This window comes from Mesitornis unicolor, unplaced genomic scaffold, assembly GCF_000695765.1.
Source record: "Mesitornis unicolor isolate BGI_N332 unplaced genomic scaffold, ASM69576v1 scaffold26218, whole genome shotgun sequence".
Taxonomy (NCBI): Eukaryota; Metazoa; Chordata; class Aves; order Mesitornithiformes; family Mesitornithidae; genus Mesitornis; species Mesitornis unicolor.
This window is the reverse complement of record NW_010201552.1, coordinates 22424-41128: the sequence shown is the minus strand read 5'-3', so window position 1 is coordinate 41128 and position 18705 is coordinate 22424. Positions and strand designations below refer to the sequence as shown.

Sequence of the window (18705 nt, the reverse complement as noted above, 5' to 3'; positions counted from 1 at the left end):
GCTGACCTCACAAACGGGGTATGGTGCAGCAGACATTATGCCAAAACTAAAATTACTCTGTGGAAACACTAAAAAAAGCAGTGAAAATTTTCCTAAAGATGCAAACCCAAATGTTTTGTAAATTCCGCTTCTTTCCCATGGTGAAATTCTCTCGTGTACAATTATCATTTACTAAGCTTACTGTTGTTACCAAAAAACCCAAACAAAAATCTGCATTAAAGTGCTCAAATGAATTCCAAAGAGAATCATTTCCTGCCTTTAGAAAAGAAGCTGCAGAAGAATCAAATTTTATATGCAGTTTCCTTTTTCCTGACTCTTCCTTTGGGGTGCATTAGTTGTTTACTTGTAAGAGCAACACCTAACAAACACAGTTTTAAATGTTCTCCCGCAATCACGTGAGTAAAACAGCCTTTCTTTAAATAGCTTTTAAAACAGTTTACTGGCATAAATGAGGCATCCTGATTGCTACCCATGTGAGCATTACATTTCCATGTATTTTAAAGATAGATTTGATTTTTATAAATTCATTTTTATATTGAACCCATTAGAGGCAAATTGTGAATAGCGCTTTACAGCTAAAAATAGAAGAAAAAAGCACAAAGGGTGCTAGGACAAAGTGGGTTCATGTAGGCCATGTACTCAGGTCTCTTCTGTCTAAAAGGGGGATCCTACACCAGGAGGTGTGAGGATGGTCTCCAGACACAGGTGCAGAGGAAGGACAGAAAGGGTCACAGCACACGGCTGCTGCCACAAGGCAGGTTACCTTCATCCTTCCCACTCCCCTTTCCCAAGACAAAACTAAACTAAAAGCCACAATCCAGCCTTAACCTGCAGGATTTTGTTTAAAGCAGCATTGTTCAATTATGCTGCTGGATGAGAAACAGCACTCTGCTCCCACAAAAGCTGTAACATTAAGAATGGCAGATGACGAGCCAACCAGCATGATGTTAACACAGCCACAGTGCAAAGCTTATTCAGAGATTTCGTGGACCCAGTAAGCTGAGTCAACTCCAGTTCTGATCACAGTCTGCCCTCTCTGCCCTGTTTAGGTGACAATATTCTTCCTTCCTCTGATCTTTGCTAAAGCCTGGTCTATAGGACAGACAGACTTGCCAGGAAAGTTACTGGCAAAGCATCTGGTAGATATTCTGAAAATTCCTCCCCCCAAAAATGTCTCAACTGGAGAAACACGCTTCTCTCAAGAGGCAAAGTGTGCAATAGGTAGTTCCAGCTATTCTGTCCAGGAGATATGAAAACAGTACCTAAAAGGCCCTTAGCTCCACCTGTTATCCTAAAAACTTTCTGTCTGCACATGACCACATCAGGATTAAAATCTCAAAGTTGAATTTTACCTTGGCTACACTAAGATGTTTCTAACACAGTGAACTACTGGCACAGTTAACTTTAAATGCCTAATATGCAGGCATGAGGACCAAGGTAAATAAAATTAGTACAAATTCCAGCTTGACCTCACCTATTTCACGATGGCAGTTGCAGTGTATTCTGGCCACAGATGCTGACTCGGGACTATTCCCGGGGTTGTTGAGGCCTCAGTTGGTTACAGCAAAGCAATCCATGGAGTTGCAGCTGCAGCACTCACTTTTATACATGCAAACTAGGAACAAGCCCTAGCTTTGAGAGGGTGTGAAAGAGTCCTGTTCAGTTTGGGTGCTACATCACTAAATAAATGTCTTTCCTGTCTGAAAGAGAAGCATTTAGACTCTCCTGATTGATGCTGAAGGAGTGATTTCTCCTACAGGCCCTTGATGAGCCCGGCTGCTCTCATAGCCTGACTTGAAGTTTAACACTAGAAGAACCAATGCGAACAATGAATCTTCAGTGAGCTAACCAGGCTTTAATAATCCTTCAAGAGCAGCTAGCAATAACTGAGCGGCATAATAGCAACTTTCCCAAAACCGGGTCAGCATGCTGGAAACAGGGGCTTGTGTATGTGAGACACAATGATTACAGTATTTAATCATCAGCTTCACCGTTCCAACTATTCTTGACCACAGTGTCTACTTTTAGACAATACAATGATTGCGGTCAGTGCATTCATATTCTGTAGCAGTCAACAGGAAATCTAAATTTAACATACACAGCACCCAAATTTCAGAAAAACCTTATTCTGCCAAAATTTCATGTATTTTCATGACTTCTTGACTGTGTGATACATAAGACATCATCAGAGACCACCATTTTTTTCTACCTTTCTACACCACTAAGAAACCTTTGTCAATAATTTTTATATTTAAATGGTATTAAAATATTTTAGCACTGAAGCAGCTAAAAATACAGGGGCTAATTTAGTCTTTTGTCTCACACATGTACAAAGCCAATGAAGCAGGGATAATAATGAACAGAATTGGGCCCTAAAAAGTTCTAATTTGACACTAATCAGTAATAAAAGGCAATGCAAACTTGTGCTAAACAGATTACACCCATATAGCAATATCTGCATAATGGCTTCAGCTGCTTAGCAACGAAAGTACAAGAATACCAGATAAAATGGATTATAAGCTTTGATTAGTCCCAGATGAATGTTAACTGTGGCCAGTCAGTTAGGTTAATTTGCACTGTATATCATAAATGACACTCCTCTGAGCTGTTATTACAGAAGACATTTACTTTTTTGTATAAATACAGGTAAGAGAAATAAGACTTGCTTTTACATTACCAAAGGCAGTTTTGGTCACATATTACAGTGATTCTTCTTAAATTAACTTAGAAAACATGACTTAAAAACATCATAAGTACACGACTCTCTCCTTTTGCTGCTTTACATTTTATTACACAAATAAAACAAGCCACTTTAAAAACATAACTCTGTGTTACACCTTTTGCAACTTTCCACTTTTCCACACTGATCCTTTTGCATTGTAATAAAATTGTACTAATGGACTTCCAAACCCTTCTTGGAAATATTTAAATACAAGCCATGAACAGAAGGAGAACTGATTACTCTTGGTTCTTAGAGAGGGGTCTGATGCAGAAAGAGGCTCAGAGATTTGCCAAAAATCACAAAGGAACACCGTGACAGCCGAAACTGAAAGAAAATATCTGAAATCTTGACTTCATAATAAACACCAGCCTTCTACCGCTACCCAGAGCGCCGCGCTACAGTGCAAATTTGCAGAAAGGAATAGTATTTGAAGCACAGTACTCACCATCTAGGATAAAGCACTAGTAAACCACTAAGTAGAAGATAACAGTTAAGAGATCAGTATAGTCACAGTAGGGTCACTATTGCCTATTTCTCCACGTCCTTCAGTTCTGCCACTGTCATGTGGCTAATCTCTGCCTTACAACACCAGCACACAGGAAAGAAGTGAATGGTCCTGCAAGTCAGCTCAGGAGCTATGCTATGAATTGATACACTGCTTTTAACGTGCAGACAATTGTAAAGAAGCAAAGATGTTTTTATGGGTGGGATAAGTCTAACTATTTAGCTGCAGTAACTGACTTTCTGACTGTCTCTATCCTTTATTAAATTACTTGTTTTCTCTAACAGCAATAGCTATAATGCTGACTAAAGGTCCTTTACAAGCTATGCAACTCTATCATTCAACAGGAACTTTGCTCTGTACTAACAGTAATCTCTATGTCTGTGTACAAATTTTGTTGAAGATGGTACTCTGAAAACCACATAAGAGCACTAGTTCCAAATTTATCAGATTTCATGAAGTTGGACAAAAAAGAAAATGGTAGCTGTTAAAAGTAGTAGCTCTGTAGTCTTCTAAATTTATAAAGAATTATCATAATAAAGTTTTCACTGTCTTAAATAATTTTAATCACATTTTACTTCTCAAGAATTTATTAGGATAATTCATTATAAATTATAGGCTGTGCACATACATGTGTATGCATCTCATAGGGTAGAGGTCTACAAAATTTTAAGTACTATGAAAAAGGCTGACAGGGGTGTAGGAGGAATAAAGTGAAGCTAGTTATATCTTAATTTTGTAAAATCTCAACTTTTCATTTAAAGAGACTTTAGTTTTCACAGCTCTGAAAATTCCAACTGTGAATGAAGTATCACAAATACAATGTCTTCACAGAAAATAGCTCTAGAAATACTTAACCCCTCTTTGCCAGCCACCTGACTGAAACGTTATCAACAAAATCTAATGTTGATACTGTTCCATAGTTCACCATTGAAGCATGGTGTAAGGCCGGAGTGAAGAGGACACTGGAGAGAGGGAAATTGGGCAGCATCAGCATTATTGTCAGGTACGATACTTCTTACTGAAAACCCAAGGAACCAGCACATAGAAGAAGAGAAAGAAAAGATAAGACGAAGAGTGAAAGAAGAACATAAACAGTAGTAGTCCTGAAAAAAAACCTGACATCTTCTCAATAAAAGATACAATAAAGTCCTGAACAAATCAAAGAGGATGAGAAGCAAAGGTCAGTTATTACAAAAATGCTGTACCCAATATGCTAGGCCTTGGGCAAGTTTCGCTATGGGAGTGCCAAATACAGAATGCAGTATTCTTCATTTATATCCCAGCTGACAGAACACAAGTGAAAGAGAAATCAAACCTCTAAATACACTGACAGATGCACTGACCATATTCTGGAAGAACAAAAAGGGAAATACTGCTGTAGTATGAGAGTGTTGAAAAATACTGTCTACATGGGACATGGTTTTATAAGACATGATACATGATACAGGAGCAAGTCCTGTGAGCTCCTTCCATGTAAAAACACGCAGCAGCTGAGGTCATGCCAGTAGATTTTACGTTCTTTCTAATGCGTAGGACTATGTTGCTGAGTTCATACCTCAAACTACTGCAAACAAAACGTCATACATTAACTTCACACACTTTATTCCAAGCTTTGGAACAGAATCCATCTCTCTTGACTTCCAGGTCACTGCAGAAGACCACAAAACAATCCCTGAAGTACAATACTTGAATATATATAAGTTTAATACAGATATTTTGGAGGGTCTTCTTTTTTATGAGCTTGAAGCATACTGGTTTGATCAAAGTTAGCTTCTGGACTAAGAGTGAACATGGGGAACACCAATCCCAAAAATATTCCTTTAAGATAAGGAAGCTAGATGGGACTGCTAAAAGTAAATTCAGATGTGTAGGGCTAAAAACACATTCATGTATAAGGTATGCTGTTATTAGCCATTATTTGGCATGATTTCTGTATTCCAAGATAATTTAAAATGTGACCTCTTATTTGTTATGATAATAATAGCATCGTTTAGTCAATGATACTAATGAAAACTCTGTTCTATGTAAAAAAACAAGTAATACTGAAGCATACCTACTGAAAAAGCCTATTAAGCAACTTTTCTGCAGTGTCTTCACCTTATTATTGAAGGAAAACATTTCAATATATATTGTCAGACTCACATTTTCGTGGAAGAGGAACAAAGCAAGTAATCTCATTACACAAAGTCAACCTCTGAGTGCTTTGACAATGAATACTGACTCAATCTTCCCATTAAGTCAGGGTGTATACGACAAATACGCTCTACCTGAAATGTAAAGTTTAATTCCAGCAAGATCACTTCAGGGGCCAGTTCTGCAAAGTACAGCAGCTGTGGCATGGCGTACAACTGCAGCGTAAGTAACTAGACACTACTGTTAAACACATTTTAAACTCTATTGTACAATAGCCTTTGTCTCAGTAAAGCTATTTTAACCACAGACCATATTTGATCAAGCAGGTTTTTCTACCTGCTTTGCCACTGAACCTCAGTGACTAATTTACTTGGTACATTTTCATTTACTGTCATTCATAAATAATTTACAGCTTTAGCAGATGTATTGCTTTTGCTTTTACACTCGTTTTGGCTTTTTGTTTCTTTATAAAGAGTTCATCAGCCACACTCAAAAAACCCCTCCATTATTTCAACTGTGGAATTTTAATTTGATTTGGTATCACTAGGTATAGTTTTGGGTGTTAATGATTAAGAGTCGCTAGCCTACAACTTCTAACTATAAATCACATAACGATCAGTTCCTTTGAGTTCAAGCAAAGCCACGAACTATAGTTACTCTCTGGTCAAGAGATGCGGGAGGAGAGAAGGTGGCGGGAAGAATTTTTAGTATCTTACTTGGATGAATGGCTTTGGAGGGCAGGGAGGAAGGCAGAAAGCACAATAGAAAAGACAAGAGAACAGATGAGAAATACAAAAGAAGGGAAATCTTCAAGAATCCAGAGCAGTAGCAGGAGAACCTCCTGTCATAATTCACTTAATGTAAAACTGATCTTTACTGATGTTCTGCCACATGATTCCCATCAGGCTGGCGATACATTTATTTACACTTCAGGGAGTGTGATCTGCCTCAGTCCTGAAGGTCTTTCTCTGTTCACAGAGTTTACCACTCAGCCTAGTACAATCTTTTTATCACTCTCTTCATTGGAAATAATAGGCTCGGTTCTAGTTATAGATTTTAAAATAATACGTTAAAACATTTAAATAGTATGTTCATGCACATATTCAACTGAAATAAAGTCTGAATGCATGAAACATCCTCTGCAGACATAAATTGTATACACAGCTTCCTGGACTATTTTTTTGTGTCAACTTCAAAGCATATAAAATGCTAATGTATTTTCACTATTTTAAGAACTGTATACACACATTAAACATCTGCTATTTGCATATTTGAACACACTATAATCTTGATCCTACCAGCCATTTTCCTATGGCTTTCCCACTGCCCTGTTTATCTTTTCTGAAAACTTTGCTGGAAGATCTCCTATTCACAGCCTTTCTGTAATTTTGGGTATGTGAATACGTAGGTATTTACGTATGCACACACATACACTCATACACACTATTAGTAACTCTAAATTTAATTCAATATGCTAATTTTATTATTCATTTAATCTGCCAAAATTTTCCATTAAATTGACTCAAATATTCCAATGTACCGTCTTACTGAAAGAAACAAAATAAACCCAGAAGTTTGAAGGGAGTTGAGTGATTTTCAAGTGTTTTATTTAAAACACACATATATACTAAAGTCTAAACTTATTTCCTACAGGTCAAAATCCCATACTATTGAAATTAATGGCAAGTTTAGTTCAATATGGCAAATTTAGTTAGGCAAAAGGTCAAACTGTAGTGCTTTGAAATAGTAAACATTTTATCAGGCACTTTGAAAATAATGGATTCTTCTGTACATTTAATTATATATGGTTGGTATTCTACCTGCAAGACAGATTCACCTTGTGGGTTTTTTTTGTTGCTGTTGTTCCATAAAGATTCTGGACCATCAGGTAAAAAACAGTCAGCTCAGCTGAATGACAAGAGAGAAATGAAGGACTGAAAAATGAAAACCAGGAATATTCAGTGAACACAACTGGTTTGAAGCACTTTGACTGACTGGATTCAGAAATCCTAGAGAGGCAGCTAAACCATCCAAACTTTCACTTACATTTAAGCAGCAAATCGAAAACATGCTATGAAAAGGAATTCTATATGAAAAACTATCAACAAGGAACACACCATAGGAACAGGCTCTCATTATCAGTCCTCTCTGCTTTCCCTTCTCCCTGCTTCTCAGGAACATGGGAGGCATCAGCACTATAGGAACTTGCTTAATTAATAAGCAGTGTCCTGATTTCCTTTCTCTTTTGAACATTTTGTATACTACACAGCACAAGAAAACTGAAAAGATGAGTGTTTTGCCATAATCTCATTTCTGACAAGATAATTTTAGAATTTTTACTCTGAATACTGGATGTTAAAAACATTTGTACTTAATTCAACAAATGATGCATCACATTAATGTACAGAAGAAAAACAGAAAATGTCACCTCCGTAGTTTTTTTGCATGTGGGGTTTTTTTATTATTTTTTAACTCATTTACTGCCATCTCCTGGTACTCACAAGGTAATAGTGTTTACGTTATTTAGCAGCAGCCAGTAGAGCTGTTCAATGCTGCTGAGATGCTGAACTGCCAAAAACTTCTCAGGAATATTTTCTAAATATTGCTGTACCTTTTACATTGCTGTCTTTTACTCTGGAAATAGTTAATGTTGTTCCTTGGGCACAAACTGGTTAAATGCTCACATAGCTTACCTTCGTCTGGAAGCAGCAGTAAAGTTGTGTTAGGTATGGATGTTTCCGTGCTAATGCCAGAATTCTCTTTTCTGTCATTGTACAGTCTACATCGTCATCCTGAAGTATGACATCTTTCTTCAAGACTTTCACCGCATATACTTCATCTTTTCCTTTTAGCTCAGCTAACATTACCTAAACCAAACAGAAATTCTGTTTAAAAGTGAATAACAAATACCACAAAAGCAGGGTTGTATATTAGTTTGACTGCATTGGAAATACAGAGACAGTTACATACTTGCCTAAATAAAGTTGTATGTTTATAAAATTAAAAGTAAAGTAATGTCACTTTAGAAGAAGAAACCTCTGGTATTCTTTAAACTTGAAACAGACAGTATCTATTTTGTTTGTTAGTTAAGAATGTAGACAATATAAAAAAATAATTATCCCCTTATTAAAATATCTTAATGAGTGTCAATGAGATCTCAAAAACTAAACAAGGAAAGAAGGTGATATAGAACAGAAATTTTTTTCCCACTTTTATCTCCCACTTTTGGTAGTGAGATTTGTGTGTGATGCACATAGTATACAATCTCACGTACCATTCTGACTGCTTTAAAGTTGTTGATTTTAACTACTACTATTGTTTAAGGTTCAAGTTCTATACTTTTTTTAAGGTCAGGTCTGGCCTGGAGCCAGGGTAATCTTCAGAGAAAAGATTAGAAAACAGGGAGACAAAAGAACTGCTCCAGCTCTGTCCCTCTGCATCTCCAGTTCCCGTATATAAAGGAAGGAAGAGTGTACTTGTGAAACAGATTCACATTTCAGTCCTCTTTGATTCCACAGTGCACAGCACTGTGAAAAGACAAATCTATGAGCCCCTTCCACCCTCAGCAATTCTCTACTGTGGGAAGGTATCTGATGAGTTACATCTTTGCCACATATGTGGTATTTCGGGCAGCTGTCTAAGCCTCTCGCAATAGTTGTATCTGGGTGGAAATGCTGGAGTTCTGCTTCCTCCAGCACTGAACACACCCACTGAGGAAAAACAAGCACACAAACTGTTCTGTGAAATAAGTAAACTTGAGCTGGGTATTACTTAGAAAGGGAATGAACTCAGAAGTCCACAGCATAATTCCTGGGATGATTTGTTCTGCTTGACCATAACTAATTATCTTGTCGAACAACATGTATGTACCGTATGTATATCATCACTTCATTACCAATATTCTGAAATAGTGAACACTGACATCGTATTTCAAAAGGCTTGACAAATAAAGTTAATAAAGTGAGTTAAAGCACAGGAAGTGCCACTTTATCAGGAGGCTGATATTCCTGATCTGTGGGGTAAAAGCTGCTTTTACCCTATAGGTAAAGAATAGAAGGAAACTCCTGGGGTTTAAGGACTTTCTGAATGTTACCATGAATACTTTCAAAGTGGGACAGTCAAAAAAAGCCTGACACACCAGGAAAAGAAAAAAAAAAGCTACTTACCTTGCCAAAGCTGCCTTTTCCTAATACTTTGATGAAGTTGAACTCTTCAAGGCCTATTCGCTTGGTCTGAGCCTGTTTGACATCCCCATTTTCACCATTCTCCCCAGGTTTGTTAAGCGGGTTGTCTGTTGATGTTGTAGCTGTTGCTCTGTGTTCCTCTCCCCGATTGTCAAATGATAACGCTTTCCTAATGTTGTTTTCTAGCTCTTTGATTTCTGTGGAAAAGTAAGAAAATGTGTTCCTTTTAACCAAACATCAGAAAAACAGTCTGTGTTAGTCTGTATTAGTCTTGGGAAGGGACATTCATCATCTCTGAATGCTGTGTAAAGCATTCTGACATTAAGAACACATATTTAACAAGCTGCTTCTCCATCTTACAGAAATCAGCCAAAATCCTGCTCTAACAGGAAGTGTGGCCTTTTAGAATGAACCTAGGAGGATGACACATCCAAAACTTGACAGATAAGTCAGAATAGTGGCCAAATAGTTGTTTTAGTGATTTGGGGTGTTCCTGTACCACAGCGGAGTACTTTGTTCTGAATACCGCTATCTTCCTGCTGCACTTACTCATCTCCCTGCTTCAGTATTTTAGAGTTATATCTCCAAAGTTCAACATGAGTGGAGCATCTTACTCAGCTCCAGCTATTATCAGTCACCTGCCAATGAAGTCTCTGACCACTTCCTAGTGCTGCTTCAAGCACCACCTGTGTAGATCTGCTAAATGGATGTGAAGGTTTCTCAATGCTAAACACAGTGAGTCTTGGTGACTCAGAGACCTCAGTTTCTGCCTCAAGCTCTTGCATAGTACTTCTGCCTGATGGCCTTGGAAGCAACGTTACTGGGCAGCTAGAAAAGTGAAATTTAATAGAGAATTCACACAAATTGTATTAACTAAAAAAATCCAAACAACTGGGAGGTTTTTGATCAGATTTTTCAGATGTTTCCTATTTTTAAAAACATCAATCAGATTAGATGCAGAGTGCTGCTGACATACACATTCTGTCAATCAGGCTGTTCAGCTCAATGAAATCAGGTTATATCAGTGAAGATTAAAATATTTGTCTCCAAATCTCTGCATGAAAAAAAAAAAATCACTGAAAAGAAACACAGTTTTATGAAGCCTCTAGTGATCACACAGACATGTTAGCATAGCCTAACTAAATGGAAACTTTTATTATTATGAATGTTCAACATGGGATTGCAAGGATGCAATTTTATCTCAAAAACTTATTGACAGAGAGAGACTTTTCAGATAGATACAGGCTCTCAAGTTTTGTGGTACTATTTAAAATGTTCTCACCCTTACAATAGAATATATAACCTTACATAAAGGTATTTGGTTAGGCAAGGACTCATCTTGATCTTTAAGGTCCCTTCCAACCTAAACCATTCTATGATTCTAAGATTACCATTTTATAATTTTCCCTTTAAAAGCCACTTAATTACACAGATTTAAACAAAATAAGGAGTAGGCATTTTTAAAAAGTTTTTGCAGTTCAACACTTTTTCAAATGCTTCATTTTCTGGTGGTAACTACTTCACTGATTTCCTTTTACAAAGGGTGAGGATGATAGGTTTTTTACTCCTCATAAAGAAGGAAAATATGTGGCAACATATATCACTTAGGAAATAAAAAGGGATGTTCAACCTTGATCACATGGAGAAGTTGGTGCTGACTTTGACCTATCTTCTTCTGATGATGCACTTCCAGGAACTGGTTGTTGAGTCTCTGCACCTGCAATTAGCTAAGAACAATTCCAAAAAGGGTATTCAGCTATGAGATCCTCCCATGCCAAAAGGAAACTTAATTTAACAACATTAATTCACAAGCAGAAGTGTGAAGAAAAGTGAGAGTGTTCCTCACCTATGGATTCTCACTGGTAGGACCTCAGCCATACAGTAGATGGCATCACATCAAATGAGGACCAGAATATAAACACAGAGAGAACCATCAGTTTAAAAAAAAATAGGTTCTTAAGATGAAATAAATGTAATAAGCATATCCAGTGAGTGGGAAAGTTTTGAATAGCCACCTTGAGCCTGTGTAGAAACTTATCTGGTAAATACATTTAACTACAACAAGCATCAACAAGCACTGCAAGCTAACTCACATAATAAGAACACGACATCTTTTCTCAAGAGTCACAGATCAATTTGTTCCTGAGTATTCTATGTTTCTGTAACATTCTGAAACAGCATACATCGAAACCAAGTGTGCAATAATCAGGAAAATGAACAGAGCCAAACACAGATGTTACAAGAAATCATGGTAAAATTTCCCTATTACGGTAAGTGAGAGCAATGACTTTGTTGTCACAATCATGCAAATAGAAAGTGTGGCCAAATTCTGATCCAGGACACATACTACAAATCCAGAACAACTCAAACAGTTTTGGATGTACTTCTGGTGACCCAAGTTTTTATTTCTAGAATAGCCTAGTTTTTCCTATAACAGTGATAACTCTGCAATCGTCATCTGGCAAACAGCTTCTCTTCATGAGAGTCAGCACGTTGGCTCATTTATCAGCATTTACAATGTTACTGAGTAGTGCTATGTCTCAATCAATTATCCAATGACAATTTCGAGCCAAAAAATTCTTGTGCAACTCAAGTGAGTGGGACTGAATTCCAACTAGTAAAGTTACAATACAGCCATACTTATTGCTTACGTGACCAAACATAGTGGAATTACCTTTTTCCTCCTCTGCCCACTATTAGTGATTTTATCTGGAGTGACTCCAAGATCTGCAAGAACTTTAGCAATGCCTCTAGCATCCACTCCACAGTTCGGTGCCACATTTGTTTCACAGCGTCGATGTACATTCATCTTGCAAACTGCAGTGAAATGTAACGTCACAGAGCAAGTCAAATACTACCTTGGCATGCATTTGTCATACGTAAACCATACCTTACTGGACCTACCAATACCAGTAACTTTTTCAAATAAATATAATTTTAGTAGAAAAATACTTAGCTGGATTTGCAGTGACTCTTGAATGCTAATATAAAATTATTAACCTGGTTATTATTCTTTGATAATGCAGAACAGTGCTTTCACATGGTATCCTGAACAGACACAAGAACAAATGAAAATATCTAACAATCTTGTAAATCTTAAACAGAATTTGAATTAGAATAAAAGTCCTCCAGAGTTTAGATTTTAGCAGTCCTCTTCTCATAATGAGAGCAGAACATCAGTTCCTCATATATTATTGCTTCTTACTCTATTTTACTCAAGTAGATTAACTCTTTAATGTAGGCAGGCATAAAACTGAGAGTGATTTAAGTTCTAACAAAAGTCTTTGGCACTGTTAAGCACTCTCTCTTTAGATGGCAATCCATTTACTACGCTCGTACTCTTAAATAACATCTCTTGAAACTAGCATAATAGTAAGAGAGGAAAAAAAGTTACACTGCTTCCAGGTTATGCGGGGGGGGGAGAACATAGCTCCATTAAAAATAGCATAGTGTGGATTTGTTAGGAGCAGATGACATATTTTATCTTGGACTTCACTGCCCTCTTGTGGAGCAATGCATAAAGGAAGCATAACGGCAAGAGTAATTAAATATTACATTAACATTCAGGTGGTCAAATTCCAATTTTGTTACTTTTTTAGAGGGAAAATAAGTATGTATTTATAAAGCTGCATTTCTTTGTGGTTTTCATCAACAATGATTTCACTGTATAAGCCTTAAAGAAACAAACCATACACAGGCACTGTATCTGCAGCAGTAACCATGTGCTTCAGAAAGGAGAGGCCTTTCCTTTTCAAGCATGTTTCAGCTCAAAAGAACAGCAAAAAGAAATGGCTACACACAGTATTTTCAGTGCATGGATATTCAGTGACAAAAGCTCAGTGGCAAGTAAAATGTTTGACCTCTGAACATATCTGCACTATAATTAAGATCGCATTTAAACATAATCTTTTAATACTAGTAAAGTAACAACATCTAGAGTCTTAACATTTTATCACTGCTCGCTAGGTAGAATCCCAAAGGAAGGACTGAATTTCAGAATGCTCACACTGTGTACCAATTTGCCAAGAAAAGAACACCATCTTTCCTTTGCTGCTCAGCAATGTGTAACATGAAGCATTAGGTCCAACCTTCACCTATAGTTATGTCTCATCTTAAATACTGTAAAGAATGTATTTAATAGATTACACATTTATATATATATATATGGGTGCCTCAATGTTTCTGCTGTTGAGAAGTGTACATAACATGATTTTTGCATTTATGAAGACGGACCTACTCATTTCTAAAGATGTAACAAAATGAAAATGCTTATAATTCCATTAGGTACTACTTCCTAAGGATCTGATAATCCTCATGACATCTTTACCATCAACCCACTTATTGAAGCATTTTATTCACTATTTCTAAAATATTACTTTCCTTTACAAGTTACAAGTTTACTGTTTTGTCCCCCTTTTAGAATATACAGATCTTCTTGAAACAAGGAAAAATGGAACCAACCATTTCTGTTAGTCAGCTAAAATGACATATGTGCACCTTCCTCCAGTAACTTCATATACAGTTACTGTACAGAGTACACAGTCCTTAAAAGCTACAGAACATAATGACTCCTTTATTTTCTGGAATAGAAGGGCTAGGTAGATCATCACAAAGGATGATTTAGCGAGATACCAGAATAACTTATCTTCTGGATATGGGCACACAGGACTGGTTCTGCCCAGCCTAGCCGCTACATAATAGTAATATTTGAAGATGGTATTAAAGGGAAGAGTAGCTGGAATAATGATGTTTAAAGAATTTAGCAACCATCAGCACAAACCTGAAAGCACAAAAGGCATATAAGCTGAAGGTATGTAAATTCTCATGCTTTAGTTTTCTGTCTTCTAATTTCCTGTGTGGCAATAAACCTACACAGCAGTAGGTGAAAAATGTGTTTCTGCACCTCTGTCCTCTGCACCTGTTAATGACTGGTGTTGCAGACAGTAAAAAGTAAAGTATAAGACCATTTTCTAACCATGATGGCAATCCTTACAGCAGTCCACTATTTACTTTCTATTCACTTCAGTACATGCTGGGGAAAAAAAAAGAATAACTTGAAGTCTTTCCAAGTCTACTGCACTCACAAAGAAAAAGAAAAGCTTTGAAGTGTTAATCCTTACCTTTGCATTGTAAACCTTGTCTCAAAAGACCCCAGAGCAATGAACCACAGTGGTCACAGAAGGTGGGCACTTTGTAATTGTGAATGCTAAACTTGTGAGGCATGTTGACACTGAAACGCTGGGATCCCACTTGCTGAAAAAGGAGAGCACAGCATATTTCATTCTGATTAATTTATTTATAATCAGCATACACCGAGGCCCTGTTACGTTTTGAAAACACACAGAATTCAAACAAGGTGAAATAGGTCTCTGCTTAGATGATGATTTTTGCATTAGATATATTCCAGCTTCAGAGTTCTTCTCACTACTTTATTTGGGGAAAAGAGGGGGAAGGGCTGCTGTCGCCCAAGAGATAAAGACCAAAGTTTACTTCCTAGTACTGGGAACAACAAATACAGAGCTATCAGGAAAGATCTCTTAACGTGAAAGGCAAGGAAGTCACTCCCAATTGTTTTAGGAGCAGCAGGCCAAACTAATACAGGACTAAGAAAGAGAAATACATCACAGCTCCCTTACCTTTTTATATCCCACTCTTCTTTAGATTATGAAAATAACAATGGTAATTTGTTGTGTTCAGGAATTCCAAGGTATGATTACTTACTCATTAAAGGATGTCATTGGTAAGTTTTTGTAGTGGCCAATGCATAGTAGGAGATTTATTTCAATGTGTTTTTCCTTCCCTTTCCTATTACCACTGGCTTCTCTCCCATGATCTAGTATCTCTTCTAAACAATGAGAGCATTGTATCAGCAAGGCATACAAGTCTCCATCAGTCTGGAGCCTGGGAATATAAATCTACACAAGATTCTGTATCTCCCTGAGAGTACTAAGCAAAAACAACACTAGCCAAACACAGTCCTTTACCACAGTCCTAATGAAAGTGATGAAATTCTGGATGTAAAATATTGGTTGTGAACCAGATATTAAAGAATGCTTCCAATGTGAAAAAAATGGTAGTGAATTGCATAGGAAGAATGAGATTGGTTAGTGTCACAGTCAAATTCATATAAAAGTCAAGAGAATGACTTAAAACCATTGTTACACACAACCCTGATTTGTAATTTAAAACTAGGCTTTTTCAAGCATAAAAATGTAGGGTTTTAACAAATAAAACTAAGAAATGTACTTTTTGTGCATGGCCAAGGAACTGAGATCACTACCTCACCTAACTCTATGGTGAAAGATAGTATGCCCTTGCAGTTGCACAAAACAGAACAGGACAGTAAACATTCATTAGCTTTTCTGTTAAAACACAAAAAACCCCAAAAATCTGTGTAAGATTAAGCATTCACTGGTTACAGCTGAGGGCTACAACTGTTTTAAAAACCATAAACTCACTCCCCTTCCCAACTGTCCCTTATCAACCCAGCCATAAAAGAATACCCCTGCTATACGACTGTCCACAGAAAATAAATTCCTAACAAAGTCTAAAAGGGACATCTTAGCTGAGAGAGACCTTTAACCTAAGTGAAAGGATTGCTTTGTTTTCTCTTCTGATCCAGAGCTGAACGTGCCATTAGCACGTCATACTTACCACCCTAACAGGACAGTTCTGAAGGCAGCTAATTACATTTTCAGGTGATGTCTTCATGCATTTAAATGCATGATAGCATGAAGCGCATATTGCATTAATTCCATTAATATACAAAAGTTTTCCAGAGGTAGGGAGTAAATATACTGGAAACCTGTTCACTATGCAGCACCTGGTGTTATCACTACCATCTTACACAATTCTTTGGCACACAGATGGCTTTTGTTCTAAATGGTACATCAAAAGATGACAAGAAGGGGACAAAAAAGTCTATAACATTTATTGATTAAACAGAGGAGATGACTACTTTGAACATATGAAAGATGGAATTTTATCTAGAAAATTGATTTTAAAAAATTTATAAACATTTACCTCATCGTGGGTTTCCTGTTTTTTTAAGCCAGCACACTTCGTTATTATAAGTTCATGGCATCTCTTGTGGACTACACAAGTGCAAACTATAAACAAAAAAACAGATAAAAGAATGAGTTTTCATGAAGATTGAATTTAAAGCAAAAGATTGATCTCAGAAGACAAGAAATGCTGGGACTTGAAAGGCTGCAAGTGACTGGTGACCTGGTAAGTCCTATGAATTAAGTCTGGCATACAAAGGGAGAAGATAATGGACTTTCAAGAGACCAATGAATTTTAAGCATATCTGTCAAAATCTCAGTATGTAAAACTACAAATTACCTTCTGAATATTAACCACAATTTTTATCAATTTTTGCATATTTGATTTCTTTATCTGCTAAAGTCCATGATCTCCACATTATATAAGACACAATGGCAAAACCAATTTCTGTATGAAGAGCTTCCAGAGGAAGAGAAACATAGAGATAACTCATTGTAAAAGTCATAGAACAGAAAAAACAAAGTTGAACATTCTTTCTGTAACACATTATCAGAAGTTGATAACAGTAAAATGCTTCAGGAGGCAAAAATGCTTTGTCAGTATTCATACTGATTACTTAATCAATGAATAACATTTACAGATATGACAGGTATGATTAAAAATTGCAAGGTCTATCGTTCTGTGATATTCAAGCTCATTAATTGAAGAAAAAAACCTACAGAGTGAAATAATGAATTTTGCCTTCTTCCAGCTTTGGTCATTGTTGTAAGAAAAAAAAAATCAGAATTCATGAAGCTATGTTGTATGTTAATACAATAATTCGTGTTATAGGATGTAAAATCATTATCTGCATTTACTTATTTACAAAGAGATTTCATCAAGTCTTTTGTAAGTGAAAACTGAATGCTAACTTGATTATTTTACTTGTCAGATGAGAAGCAGAAAAACATCATCCCAAGAAGTGACTATGTAAAAGAATTAAGAGAATAAGAAATTGTTGTAAAATGGAGTTGAAAATGAAACATTTCTGCAGTCTTTGCTATAACCTTCTCTAATGATGACCTCTATAATTATCTCATCTATTTAATTACAGTCTTTGCAATTACCTGGCACTTTTAAACAAAGAATCTTAAGCACAATAAAGGATTCTTAACTTTAAAATGCAAGAAGTGAAAGATGAAGAAGCCAACATCTGCAGGTAAGCCCCCTTAGTTGGATGTGCATCAAGAGATACCTAGGATATGCTCTTCAGGGATCTGAACTGTGCTCCTACTTTATATTTGCTGTCTAAGACTGACAGTTTTGAAAAATGTTACTGTGACTTATGTAAAGCAAGTACAGTACAGTAAAGACTGTATCGTTGGTGAGACAAAACTTACTCTGATCATCTTATGCTAAATTCTTAACACTGTACATATACAATGCTTGATGAAAACATATTATTATTTATATACTATAACATAAAACATATATTCAAAATGTCCCTCTGTAGATTTTCTCTTACCTTGACATTGGTATCCCTGTTTTCCTATTACACCCCTGAAAATAAAACAGTGTTTTAGAAAATGAAGAATATATCTTTTTAAAAATGAAAAACATTTTTGCTCTCATTACAGGACATGCACAAGTTTAAAAGAATAGCTTCTTATAACCAATAATCTGATAACTGCATGCCTAGACTGAGACCAGTTCAAAGTAGGATCCACATTTCAGCCACTAAGAGGTAACAAGTTGGAAGATCACTTCTGAATTCCTTCATGGAATTCCTTCATCTTAGTTAACCTAAAGCCTAACCCTTGGTAGAGGAATGTAGTTGAGTTCATGTACAATGCACATCCTTTCACATTAAGAAAGACTGATTCATTACACACTCTTAAGAATTATTAATTATGGATCCCATCAGATCTTATGTGTATTAAGGTGTAAATCAGTATATCTAGGTGACTTTGGAGAACATCAGTAGAGTTGCTGAAAAATAACTGAAAACTGAATGTCTCCACCACTTTTCCCTATCTGAAAATTCCAAGTACTCAAACCTAATGTAAATAATTTCTAAAAGTGAGCTCTTGACATACACTGTGCTAGGAAAGATCCTGTACACTGAACACCCCAAACCCTGGATCATTAGAACTTGAATATTCCCATATTCCATTAAC

The 18705-nt window shown here is 36.5% G+C and overlaps 1 protein-coding gene across 1 annotated transcript in view; it reads right to left on the bottom strand.

The window, feature by feature from the left end:
• Positions 1–8053: 8053 nt before the first annotated feature.
• Positions 8054–18705, bottom strand: part of LOC104545095 (protein kinase C epsilon type-like) — a gene marked incomplete at its 3' end in the record, with an annotated part of 20776 nt that continues 10124 nt past the window's right edge. The window contains exons 3-9 of the mRNA XM_010190140.1: positions 18054–18088; positions 16568–16653; positions 14665–14797; positions 12219–12361; positions 11175–11271; positions 9527–9741; positions 8054–8227 (exon numbers count right to left, since the gene is read on the bottom strand). Of these exons, the coding sequence (XP_010188442.1) occupies positions 8054–8227; positions 9527–9741; positions 11175–11271; positions 12219–12361; positions 14665–14797; positions 16568–16653; positions 18054–18088 (883 nt within the window). The remainder of the gene's footprint in view (positions 8228–9526; positions 9742–11174; positions 11272–12218; positions 12362–14664; positions 14798–16567; positions 16654–18053; positions 18089–18705) is intronic.